At 37.0% G+C, this 13,609-nt stretch overlaps 1 protein-coding gene across 9 annotated transcripts in view; it reads right to left on the bottom strand.

The window, feature by feature from the left end:
* Positions 1–13,609, bottom strand: part of PTPN13 (protein tyrosine phosphatase, non-receptor type 13 (APO-1/CD95 (Fas)-associated phosphatase)) — a 223,360-nt gene that overhangs the window by 39,140 nt on the left and 170,611 nt on the right. For 4 of the 9 annotated variants that reach the window (XM_010833760.1, XM_010833766.1, XM_010833765.1 and 1 more), the window contains 11 exons: positions 12,666–12,812; positions 11,342–11,435; positions 10,424–10,509; positions 9,334–9,487; positions 7,729–7,943; positions 7,520–7,618; positions 5,814–6,178; positions 4,867–5,050; positions 3,235–3,393; positions 2,085–2,256; positions 1,772–1,982 (listed from right to left, as the gene is read on the bottom strand). In XM_010833760.1, the coding sequence (XP_010832062.1) occupies positions 1,772–1,982; positions 2,085–2,256; positions 3,235–3,393; positions 4,867–5,050; positions 5,814–6,178; positions 7,520–7,618; positions 7,729–7,943; positions 9,334–9,487; positions 10,424–10,509; positions 11,342–11,435; positions 12,666–12,812 (1,886 nt within the window). The remainder of the gene's footprint in view (positions 1–1,771; positions 1,983–2,084; positions 2,257–3,234; positions 3,394–4,866; positions 5,051–5,813; positions 6,179–7,519; positions 7,619–7,728; positions 7,944–9,333; positions 9,488–10,423; positions 10,510–11,341; positions 11,436–12,665; positions 12,813–13,609) is intronic. The other 5 variants (XM_010833762.1, XM_010833767.1, XM_010833763.1 and 2 more) reach the window with 2 other exon arrangements.

The following is a 13,609-nucleotide window of genomic DNA, read 5'->3' as shown; positions in this document are numbered from 1 at the left end:
GACTCGATGGACGTGAGTCTCAGTGAACTCCGGGAGTTGGTGATGGACAGAGAGGCCTGGCATGCTGCAATTCATGGGGTTGCAAAGAGTCAGACACGACTGAGCGACTGAACTGAACTGAACTGAACTGAGCTGTATCTTTAGTGACTTCAGCAAAGACGAAAGTAGATGAAAAAAACTGATTTTAGACCTGAGGAAAGGGATGTTCTGGTGGCTCAGATGGTAAAGAATCTATCTGCAATGCGGGAGACCTGGGTTTGATCCCTGGGTTGGGAAGATCCCTTGGAGCAGGAAATGGCAACCCATTCCAGCATTCTTGCCTGGAGAATTCTGTGGACAGAGGAGCCTGGCAGGCTACAGTCAGTCCATGGGGTCACAAAGAGTTGGACACGACAGACTGACCAACACTTCCACTTTCTTTTTCAAGAGATGCTCTAGTAATCTGGAGGCAAAAAATTCTAGATCTATGGTTAGTAGAATCAGAAAAACATTTTCCCAGGTTGTCTGAACACTTCTCTCCTCCACTAATTAACATTCAGCTACATTTATGAAAATAACTGTAGGCATCAAATTTTTAGAAATATTGAGGGAAACTGGTCAGGAATTATGTTCAAGGGGAAAAGTATACAATCGAACTTAAAGGTTCGGAAGGAGAAATAGGCTTATGATCAAATGATTTATTAACTGTTCCTATATGGTGGAATACATACTATGTAAAGTCCATCCTGCGTCACAGACACAAATGTGAATTTTTCTTTTATGTAATATAAGACTGTAATCTAAAAAGCCTGGGTTCATGTCCTTGTGGAAGGCAGAGTAATGGCTCGAAAGATGTCTGCATTATAATCCCCAGAACTTTTGAATATGTTATCTTACATGGCAAAAAGAATTTTGCAGGAGAGAGTAAATTAAAGATCTTGAGACTAAGAGATTATCCTGGATCATCTCATGATATCACAAGGGTCCTTATAAGTTAAACAGGAAGGTAGGAATGTCAGAGTCAGACAGACAGGATGACCAACGGTGCTGTGATCACTGGCTTTAAGGATGACTGAGGGCCATGAGCCAAGAAAGATGGCCAGTGTCTAAAAGGAGGAAAAGGCAAGGAGATGATTTTCTCCTTTGGAAGGGATGCAGCTCTGCTAACACTTCGATTTTTAACCCAATGAGACCGTTTTATATTTCTGGCTTCCAGAACTGTTAAGATAATTAATTTTTATTGGTTGAAGCCACTAAATTTGTAGTCATTTGGTAGCAGGAAACTAACACATACATTAAAAAAAAATTATTTCCATTATTAAAGAAAGAAAGAAAAGTTGCTATTTGCATTTCTTATAATGGGAAATGGTCAGAAGGTATAGTGGATGCGAGTCTATGCCTCATTGGTTGTAGATATGAGGTTCTGGGAGGACAGACTGTGTTCCAGCTCTGGGAATCAGGTAGGACTTGCCAGGGCCAACCAATATATTCTCATTCCTTTGCTTCATCAGGACTCATCTGAATTTACATCTAAGGCAATCTCGGCATACAGTCCTTGCTTGACTACTATGATCAGTGAGCACTGTCTGAAGATTGATCTGGACAGTGTGGGATGCACATGAGTCACGAAACTGACACAGCCATTTGACCATCATGAAGGAAACACGTAATCTTTACTAATTCCCCATCCATTTAGTCTGTGAATTACTAATTCAGGAATATCTTTAAGAGAATCTAACGGCCTGAAATGCATGTGCACACACACAAAAATCCATGAGTAACCGTGGAGTACCTTGTAGCTTTCAGCACCACTGAAGGAAGTGACATGTCTAATGTTCTCTTAGCTTCCTCCAGAGTCATTCCTTGTGTGCTGACTCCGTTCACATAGTGGATGACGTCTAAGAGCTGGAGATTACCCTCTGTGGCTGCGATTGACCTCGGATTGATATCACTAACATACACCACTTGATGAAGGCTGTCACGACCTCCAGATAAGGAAAAACCTTCAGGAAATAGAAAAATATTTGTTTCCTTAGGCTTAACAGTATGTACTTTTAATCTATCCAAGAAAAGTCACACTGCCCAAAGCTTGAATTTGCCATTACCCAACTCCTCTCTGTTGCACGTAAATGTGATATCAGGTAGCAAATGAGGCAGCACCGGCATCCTGGGTAATTCCAGAACTCGGCCAAGAACTAATCTGACTGTCCTGGGCGCAGCTCGGAGCAGGTTCACTGCATCTGTGTGAGTCATGTTTGTAACATCTGTGTCATTAACCTACAAAGATGAGAAAGGGCCAAAGTGGGATTACAGTTTTTGGAACACAGAAGTTGCTGACAAAATATAGTAATTTCCCTAACTTTCCATATAATCTATTTTGGCTAGTAGGAGATTCACAATGAAGAGTGGTCTCTAGGGACACTTCCCTGGTGGTCCAGTGGTTAAGAATCTGCCTTGCAATGTAGGAGACATGGGTTTGATCCCTGGTGGGGGAACTAAGATCCCACATGCCACGGGGCAATGAAATCCATGCAGTGCTACTACAGAACTTGCACACTGCAATTAGAAGAAGCCCATGTGCCACAACACGAGAAGACTACACGCTGCACTGAGCAAAGCCCCCCATGTGCTGCAACAAAGACCCCAGTGCAGCAAAAAAAAAAAAGAAAGAGAGTCTAGTCTCTAGTTTACTAATAATCTTCTTTACTGTGGAAATCATGAGCACAAAGACCAAGTAATTATAAATGAAATAATAATGCTATTACTATTGCTAATACAGATGTTATTACTTTGCTAATATAGAAAATTTATTCTTAGAGCAATTTAAGAAACTTTCTGAGACTCAAGATTGCTTGTTTAAAGTCTTTCCAAACTATGAGTATATATAGGCCTTTATTTATAAGAGGTGGAGAAGGAAAACATAAACCAAATGGAGAAATAGAGCATTATATCAACTCAACCTTCTTGGTTTTCCTTCTGCAGCACTGGCTTGATCTCTGGCCCTGCTGCAATGCTCAGTCACTTCAGTCGTGTCCGACTCTTTGCGACCCTATGGACTGTAGCCCGCCAGGCTCTTGTGTCCATGGGATTCTCCAGGCAAGAATACTGGAGTGGGTTGCCATGCCCTACTCCAGGGGGTCGTCCCCACCCAGGGATCGTGAATGTGCGTCTCCTGCATTGGCGGGTGGGTTCTTTACCACTAGCACCACCTGTCTAGCCACACTGGCACAAACACAGTCTGCTCAAATGTCTTACCTTGATGAGCCGGTCCCCAGGTCTCAGCCTCCCATCACTTTTGGCTGGATCCTGAATGACGTCGTGAACGTAACAACCAATGCTCTGATTGCCTTTGGTTACTGTGAAGCCCAGGCTTCCTTTTTCCGACTTATTTAGGGTAATCAGGAGTTCCACCTCCTAAGGAAAGAAACAGTGATTCTGTTTTGCAGAACAAAGAGAAAGACAACTATTCTTTCCATTGATTAACACAGGAGAAAACTAAACCTTAAAAGGCTGCTTAACTTGCCCAAGTAAAGAAGGCAGGTATGTATGTCTAGTTCTAGACAGAAGGTACCGCTCCAACCTCTTGCCTGCCAATGCAAAATAAAAGTTGGGTTTAAATTCAACATTATGTGCTTGTCTGGAGATAGCTGACCCAGAACTTACTCAAGCTTCAATTCTTATATTTTCAGAATAAACAAAAAAAAACCAAAACACCCATGCCAAGAGCAACAGAAGAAAGCTTTTCTTGGGTAAAAACATGAAGTCTGGGTGATTAAATATCGCAACTTGATATATTTAGTTGTATGAAAAATTTTTATTTTAAGATTTTAACTGTGGCACAAGGGTTGCTTAGGGCTTCTAGGCGTGATGACAGATTTCTAAGGAAATCATCCAAAGATTATTTTCACTCTACTGCTGAGAATGAAATTGAAGATGTAGATGCTATACACACACACACACACACACACAAATTATAGGGAAACAAAGTGCTTGGAAAGATTAAGGTGTTTATGGGTTCTGACTAGTGATGGTTTTAATCTTTTCTAACTTTTCTATAGTAAGTATTTATTACTTAGGTAGCAAAAAAATGTATTAAAAGGGTGACTTTGAATCAGTGTTAAGGATATTATTCTTTTTTTCAAATTCAAAAAATACTATATTTATCAAAAATTGGAACTACCAAAAAATTTAGACTTCGTAAATTTTTTTTCAAACAAATTTTTTCACCTTTTACATTTGAAATTAAAAACTCCAAGTGGTCAGACAGAATGACAGAAATGACAAAACTCAGATTCTCTTTCTTTTTCTTCAGATGATTGTGCTATCACTGTTTATGTCCAAGGGATGTTATTTCTATTAGAAATGTGACTTCCAAAGTGAATTTGTAAGTTTAGAAGTTCTAGGGTTATTAGTATAAAGGATTCCATTTAGGCACCCATAAAACAGTGTGGAAGAGAATGAAATTACGTTCAAACTTGATTAAAGAGTAAACAGGTAACTCGTCGAGTTTGGGAAATAATAGGTACTGGGCTAGGTGCTCTATATATGTTATTTCATTTAATACTTACCACAATACCATGAGGTTACTAGTCCCATTTTACAGCTAAAATTGCTAAAACTCAGAAGAATTAAGTAATTCATCCATAGCATCTGCCAAATTATAGCAAGTCACTGGGAGAGTCAGGATGTGTACCCAAGTCTTTTTGTCTTTTCCCTGAATTCTTAGCAGAGAAACACGGCAGATGTGTTGTCTGTTTACTGAGCATAGATATGAGGCTGATCTAAAGGACAGCAATTTCCCTAAAGGGAAGCTGTGTATTTTACTTGAGGAACTACATTTTACTTGAGAAAATATAGAATGTTCTTTATACAAAGGAAATAACTCACCAGTTCAAAGTCTTCAAGGTGGTTTTCCAAGTCATTTTTCAAAGATGTTAAGCTTTCTTGTCTAGTTGGTTCAGAAGTGTGATGTGTATGATATTTATCCATTGCATTTATGGGAACAGATTCTGATTGAGATTGACAGCTCTGCCCAGGAGTTACATCCAGTGGTCGAGGGGGAAGAGGGTTACTACAGAGACAAAGCAAGACTATTTTCAAACACATTGCAATGCCAATATAGTAAGTTTGTACCACAGATAGAGAATGCTTAAAAAACATTTACACCTGCTTTTTAGTGAGATCATTTTTAGTTTGATTCTGGACTACGAATTTATTTCACATCTGTTATGTGCTAATATTACTGATTTTTATTCTCTGTCGATCTCTTTAAGCTGCACAAATCAGTGAGAAAAGTTAAATAAATATATTTTTGATTCCCAGTTGTTAATTTTGGAGCTAAGGCTGAAGCTAATGTTATCAGAAGCCTAATGTGTGTTTCAACATAATAAGAAAAAAGAAATAAAGAGCCTTACTCTTGTAGTTATTTTGGATGACATCATAGAAAAAAAAACAAACAATAAAAAACTTGAACAAATACAGTTGGACCTGAATATACACAAAGTGAAAGAAAGTGAAAGTTGCTCAGCTGTGTCCGACTCTCTGCGACCCCATGACTGTAGCCCGCCAGGCTCCTCTGTCCATGGGGATTCTCCAGGCAAGAATACTGGAGTGGGTTGCCATGCCTTTCTCTAGGGGATCTTCCCAACCCAGGGATCAAACCCAGGTCTCCCGCATTGCAGGCGGATTCTTTACTGATGGAACCACCAGGGAAGCCCAAGAATACTGGAGTGGGTAGCCTAACCCTTTTCCACAGGATCTTCCTGACCCAGGGATTGAACCAGTGTCTCCTGCATTGCAGCTGAGCTACTAGGGAAGCCCAATATTGACAATACCTGCCCTCATGTTCTGGCTTATTAGGTACTTTCTGAGGATAGTAAAACATGGTACAAATGGGATCTTCTTGACTCCTGAGTGTGTCGTGATGACTTTGTGCCTGTGACATCATGTTGCTTAGAGTCTGTTGCAAAGCTGAGCTCCAGCTCATGTTTGGTATCTTTGCTGGAGCTTTCGCTAAGTCATCTTCTCCACTCCCACTGCTGTCACTGTAACTATCTCTCCGGGATGGGGACGTGCATGGTCTTCTGTTTTTGTCGGACATCTCATTTTCATCTGAGCTGGTGCCTTGCTCCGCACACGCTGTCTGAGGAGGGTCTTTGCTGTTGTTCAGAGGTACTTGTGCTGGAGAGTGCAAAGGGGTCTGTAACGAACACATTTAAAAAGGTCAGGGTGACAACGTATATTAACTTATATTTTCATTTAGGTGAAAACGAACAAATTAAACATCAGTACTTCCTGTTAAAATACTCAATTTTTTGATAAAAGTAATTTATGCTCATTAGAGAAAAAAAATCGTATGTAAAAGTAACAACTGTTTATATTGTACAACTTGTACTTTCATTCAGAATTAGAGTCATAGTATATACTGTACTTTGCATCTTGCTTTCAAAATTTAGGTTTCTACCATGAGTATTTTCTGAGATCCTTAAACATGCTTTGCAAACACTGCATAAACTGTATAATAATCTTACAACTGGCTACAGCTTTTTATTGGATACAGAGTTCTTTCTAGCTTTTCACTATTAATAGAAATCTAGAACTTCTTTGTATGTAGGTTTTCATCTGAGTTTCTCATTATTTCCTTGCAATTTTCTGTAATAGAAATATAATTTTCTATATTCAGAACATAAGATGTTTTTAAAGGCCTTGTTAAATATTTCCAGATTGCTTTCCAGAAAGATTGTATCAACATATATACTCAAGAACTGAGAGAATTTCTCAGTTCTTCCTATCTGATGACCAAAACCAATGTCATCTCTTAAAATGCTAATGACAATGACCTTTCAGAAACGTTAGTTCCCTGTTAATGTCTTTATAATACTCCCTCCTTCTCCCCAGTATAAGGGTTAAAGTTTCTGGGGCCAGACACTCCTGTCTTTGATACGCAGTGATCACGTTCATTGGTAATGGAACACTATTTTAAGTAGATAGGACAAAGGCTTTCAATTAGATTATTATTCACTTATGTGTGGGTTCCTAACTACTAGTATGCAATTTATAAATAACCATCAAAATAGATTTTGGGTCTTTTAGCTATTCCTTCATACAAGAGAGTGAAATGGACAAATGAATTGCCTACTCTGATTCCCAGTATTAAAAATTAAGGCCAAAAAAAAATCTTAAATAATTCTCATTTTCATCTAAACTAGCTCAGAAGGAAGATTATATTTTAAAATTTGATTCAATGAAGAAATGGACAAAAGCTTATTGTAACCAATATTTTACATCTTTTTCTACTTATGTTTGGCAAATAAATTCCCCAAATCCTAGAATCAGAAGGGAGAGAAGAGAAAGTGAATTACTTTATATTATAAACATCGAATACACTCGCAGGTTATGTGACCCATGTAAGATAATACTCCCAGCTAAAGAATTAACTAGGATGAAACCCAGGAGATCAATCAACGATGAAACCACTACAACTGAGTTAATCACTCGTTGACATTCTATAATAGTGTAAAGTACTTTTCTTCAGTCTCACCGAAAGAGCAGGGTCAATTTCTGGTAGCACCCCAGGTGGAGGTCTACAGAGGAGCAAGGATACTTCTGGAGACGTTCCCCTGAGAGCGGATATGACCTCCTGGGGGAACCATGAATGAGAAATGAAGACACGGTTAAACCATTTCATTCCGAAAGACCGATCTGCCTCATTAAAAATGCTGCACTGCATTAAAAAGGCTGGGGGCTCACCTGTTGAGACAATCCTTTCAAAGAGGCTCCATTCACTTTTAAGATAACATCTCCCACATCAATTTGTCCACTTTCTGCAGCCGGCTGTCCAGGAAAGAGCTTTTTAACCCTTACTATGCTGGTGTTCATTTGCTCGGGTATAACATTATCCTCTCGAGAAAAACTGAATCCTAGGCCTGAGCTATTTTTCAGCAATTTCACCTCAAATGTATTCTCTGGAAAAAAAGGTATCAAAAAATGTGAATATTCTTAGCAGGCTCTCTCTATGCATGTATAAACATATATAGTTTTGAATACATTATTTAAAAGCCCATTTCCACCATACTCACGGCTTTATATGCACTTATTGCACCCTTATTCTATACTCAAATCCCACTTTACACTCTGTTATTAAGAAAATTTAACTTATTGAACTGAGCTGCATGAACCAATAGGCTGCCTGATCAGAAAAGTGGGTTCTGAAAAAAAGATTCTAAAAAGGAAACTATGTCTTAATTCCATGTTTTATAAACTGCAGAATGACAGAGAAAAAGAGGGAAAAATCCAAGAAAGGAGACAGTGAAAGAAATTCAGACATAAATGGGACTGATATGGTAAGAAGAACAAAACAAATAACAGAGAAGGGTTATGGGGAAGTGGATAGGTGACTTAATATTTAGGTGAGATATAATTTAATTCAGTAAAACTGTAACGCATGATGATAAAATTCTCATCAACAGAAGAAATTAAAAGAATAATAATCAGGAAAGCATGAAGAAATATATTTAAAGACATAGTAACAGAAGAAATAATGGAAGAACAGAAGACAGTAGGATTAAGTGGACATGCTAATCTTATTTTCATAATCAGGAAAGATGATATAGGTTGGGCTAATATTTTCTCCTTATTTTGGGGACTAATTCAGAATTGATGAAAGTTGTATAAGCAAAGAAAAATCTAAAATAAAGACAAAACAATGCTTATGTACCACCACCACCATTTATAAAGTAAAGGACATTTATACCCATCAAAAGGAAGACAGATAAACTCAGAATGAAGAGTACTTCTGTATTATGACTACATTTAACCTTATGAAAAACTCACTACATTAGTCTTGATTTCCTTTTTTCATTGCGAGTTAGTGGCATGTCCAATTTTACTACCAGTTAGCTGGAAACGTTTGTCAGGAAAACAAGTATCTGGGAACTGTTAGTGAATTTCTATCAGAGTTAGCTTCACAAGTTCGTAAAATCAAACAGATATATAGAAAACGTAAGAGTCAAGGTTTCATATGGGTTTGAAGTCATTCTCAGCAGTTATTTATATTTATTTTTTTCTCTTACAAATTTTAGTTTGAATTTTACAACTATTTTAGGCACCATTAAATGACCATAATTTGTTTTGTGCCTGATTTCATTAGTCAAAGCCTTTCAGACTTCAAGAACTACAACTACGCGTGGTTCCCCCCGCCCTCCCCAAATTCAATACAGTGCTGCATCAGGTTCTTATTTATACTTGACAAGAATCAAGAGACTCAGGATGAATTATGATCCGACATGTAAAAATCAAATTTTGAATAATCCAGGAATAAGTTTAAAGTGAGATGACAGCCTCCCAAGGTCTGACCTTCGGTAACAAAGCTGTAGTCTTTGACATGAGTCATTTTCGTCATCATTTTTTCTGGGGCTTGACCTTGGGTGTCTGGATCAGAGACCGTACACTGGAGGACATGTTCTTTGGATGCTGGAGACTGTCCTTTTTCTAACAACAGATGAACCACCTGTATAAATAGAAGAGTGCCTTATTAACTAAGAAGAAAGTTACATAAGAAAGCAAATAAATTTTCAGGACTTTGTACAGTTGGTGGTATAAAATCATTTAAAGTAACTCTCTGGTTTACCAAAACACAAGTAGAGGGAGGAAAAAACAGACAAAAGCAAGGGACTAAAAATGTCAAAATCAAGTTTTTTTTATTATTTTCTGTATAAAGAAGATAAATGATTAGAAAGAAAAAAAATTCTATTATAAAAATAATATAAACACATTTTAGAAAATTCAGATACTAAAATAAAATCATATAGCCATTGGGAAGCTGCTGTATGGGCACAGGGAGCTCAACCCAGAGCTCTGTGACAACCTAGAGGGGTGGGATGGGGTGGGAGGTGGAAGGGAGGTTCAGCAGGGAGGGGACACATGCATACTTGTGACTGATTCATGATGTTGTATGGCAGAAGCCAACACAATACTGTAAAGCAATTATCCTCCAGTTAAAGATGGAAAAAAAATCATTATTATATTAATAATATAAATACCATTATAAGTAATTTGTAAACTCCCTGACTTAAAAATGTATTAGAACAATGTGAATTATCCTTTGGGTTGAAGGATACCTGGAAGTGAAAACCATTAGGTATTTGTAGATGTTTACGGAAAAAAAATGTTACGGCAATCTCTCCCCTTCTTCCTGTTGATATCTGGGCGGATCTCTGGTGATATCAGGGCTAAATGTGATATATAAAGCCTGCTTCCACAATAAAAATCCTCGTCATAATCCTTGCTTCCCAATTTGGAAGGAAAAAAATATGAGCATGTTTATTTACACTAATCAGGCTTTGTTTCCTGACTAATAAATTTGGAGATCTCAGTGAAACTGGTATTATTCACACATTATTATGTTCTGAGATATCTAGAAAAGGCTGGTATAATGATCTCTTACCTGTCCTGTATTTCTCAGTGTTTCCACAGCTTGCTTGTGGGTAGCCCCTTCTAGAGTAACTCCATTGACAGCGAGGACACGATCACCTATAAATTAGGCAGTAATGATGAAAGAAGCAAGTCATAAAATAAGGATTCTACATGTTCTTTAATACCTTAAGGTCTTGTTTTATAGTAATTTGCTCGAGGAGAGACTCAGACAAATTCTGGACAAAAGTCTGTCACAGAGTTTCTTTAACATGTACTTAATTCCTTTCTCTATTCTACAGCTAACCTTAGGTATATTTTCAAACTGGATATTATATATACTATAAAATCAACTTTAATTATGAAAAAAATGACACACAGAGCTACAAACACAGAGAGATGGGAGGGAACTAACCTAGTTAGTTCTTATTAGAAATGCAGATGTCATTGTTTTTACAAGGGCACTACCCCTTTCCAATTCTCTGGAAATTTGCTTCTTAAAAAGTACAAAGCGTGAACTAAAACAAGATATTTTCTGATACTATATAGAGGATGGGCTTTCCTGGTAGCTCAGATGGTAAAGAATCTGCCTGTAGTGCCTGAGACCTGGGTTTGATCCCGGGGTTAGGGAGATCCCTTAGGGAGGCCAAGGCAACCCACTTCAGTATTCTGGCCTGAAGAATTCCCATGGACAGAGAAGCCTGGTGGGTTATAATCCACGGGGTTGCCAAGAGTCAGAAACGACTGAGTGACTAAGCACAGCACAGAGCATAAGCTGGAAATAAGAGTCTTTGGAATCATATCAAGGAGCTTTTTCATGTTGTAATCTTAAAATAATATGTTCTTATTTTATATTATGAATAATTTGAAGGTCTTCATCAACTTTCCAATTTCTTCTTTATTTGTTGACATGATAATCCTTATGTAATTCCCATACCCACAAACACTCTACCTTTGTGAATTCTGCCATCAGACTCTGCTGCTCCCTTGGGAATAACGGCTTTCACATAAATGCCACCATGTCTGACACTGGTATTCACACCTCCCTATGTGGAAAAAGACAAATAATGTTTTGTCACATGAAAAATGTTGCACTCCATCTTTCAGGTCTGAGACCTAGAAAGCATTCCATTCATCAGCCAAAGCAGCAGCATCACATTAGCACATGCAATTACTTCAATACCCAAGAATATTTCTAGTAAGTTTTCCAAATGCAAAAGCAGCTACGTTTTAGAAACATTCTTTATTCAGAAAATAACGACATGCCAGATCTTTGCCTGGATGAGGGGGTGCTCTTCCTTTCAGAAGTCTATACCATGCATTAGGCACAAATGGCAAGCAAAATCCAGCCATGAAATATTAGGGTGAGAATATAACTGTCAGAAATAAACAGCATATGGAGTAATACACTTCAGATCATATTTGCTAATCTGAAAATAAATCTCATGAGTCAATGGAAAATTTTCTTTTCATTTTAAAAGGTTTTGGCATAGAAGTTGTGCTACAGAGTAAATGAGATCTACTGAGTAGATGCTCCATCTCTTGTGGATATTCAGCTTTTATTTCCCTTCACAGTAGGAAGATAATAAAATTCTAAAGAAGTTACGGACAAGATAAAAAGGGTTACAGTATTGAGGACTGATAGAAAATCAGGTTTTCTTTTGGATCTCTATATGTTAAGAGTGTTATTTCTACCTTATTTCTAAATGGCTTTTCCTAACAAACAACATCCTTCAAATATAAATGATAATATTACACTTTAGGGTATAGTACATTAATAGAATTCTAAAGCAGTTTCATCAAATAGCCTATGCTCATATTTTAACTTCTTTAGAAGTATTACACATATTTTTGGGAACTTCTAATATTAAGCTACTAATCATATTTACATGCCAAGATGTATTATGAAGTGAAGGGCATATAAATATATATTAGACTTTAATTATTTATGATGTAGGTTAAAATTATTCCATGCTGATGTAGAAGCTGCCAAATATATATAAGACATACTTCTCAATTTTATATTTTTCAAGTCTTGTATTCAGATTAAACAAGTATGAAATCTCTGGGGGAAAACAGCATTTGTCTACTTTCTTTTAAACCACAGGAAAAAGTGACTAGAAAACATAAGTTTTTTAAAAAAAAGTCTTAAGATGTACTTCAATTTAAAGTTTTGCAAATATTTGACAAGTTTCCTTTTTGAAGCAAAATAATTCAAGTAATAAATTGGCATATGATAGGCTGCTGGAAATGGAGAAGAGAAAACATTTGAAAACCTTGTCGAACAGTACCGTGACACTTATCCCCAAGCTGTTATCATTTTTAGCCAGTTCAACCTCAAAGATATCTCCAGGTTTAGGAGGTGATGAAGGAAAAGTTTTAAAATTCATTTTGTTGGATGTATTCATGGAGGAGGAAGATTCCTTAACAAAGAAAAACAAACAAAAGCATTTCTTGTTAGAATCAAACAGAATTATTAATGGAAGATCTTTCTCTTTTTGAAAAATTAAGAAAAAGCAAGATATTAAAGGATAGAGTAGACTCAAAAATGATGAAGGCTGGAAAAGATCTTAAGGATCATCTAATCCAAGGCCTTCAGAGTTTAAAACTGAGGAAAGTGAGATCTAGAGCCTAGAGGGCTTGCTTCAGGTAAAAAGGTATGACTGAGGGAAGCCCAGAATCCAATTCAAACCTTGGCTTTTACATAATCCTTATCCAGTGCTTTTTATACACTCAAACTTAGGAAGCATTTCTATTTCCTTTAAAAAAAAAATCCATATATATCATGTAGTAGCTTTTAACTTGGGCCTTTAAGATGAGTAGGCCTCAAGTTTATTTTGCTAATGTTTAAATCCAATATAAACATAGGCACAGCAGCTAAGCCTAATCTATAAGGACAGAACTCTCTCAAGAGGATGCTGGAGGCATTAACGAGGAATGTTTTTCAATGAACTAAGGGCTTAAGGTTCTTTTCTGAACCCACTTGTGAAAATGGGTCTAAATTACATCATGTCTAATATTTCTAGGAAATGGTCAATTTTCTATGTTATTGTTCTTATTATCATACATTCAGAACTTCAGAGTAATTTAGGCTGTTAATAGTAAAGTCACCTGTCCATTATATGAATTACTTAGGAACAATTTTTTCAGCTATTATGTTCTCTTATTAACATAAATATTAAGTATGCAAGAGAGAAACAATTTATAGAAAACAATCATA

Source organism: Bison bison, unplaced genomic scaffold (genome assembly GCF_000754665.1).
Source record: "Bison bison bison isolate TAMUID 2011002044 unplaced genomic scaffold, Bison_UMD1.0 scf7180017863888, whole genome shotgun sequence".
Taxonomy (NCBI): Eukaryota; Metazoa; Chordata; class Mammalia; order Artiodactyla; family Bovidae; genus Bison; species Bison bison.
The sequence above is the reverse complement of the archived record's forward strand: the minus strand, read 5'-3'. Positions and strand labels throughout refer to the sequence as shown.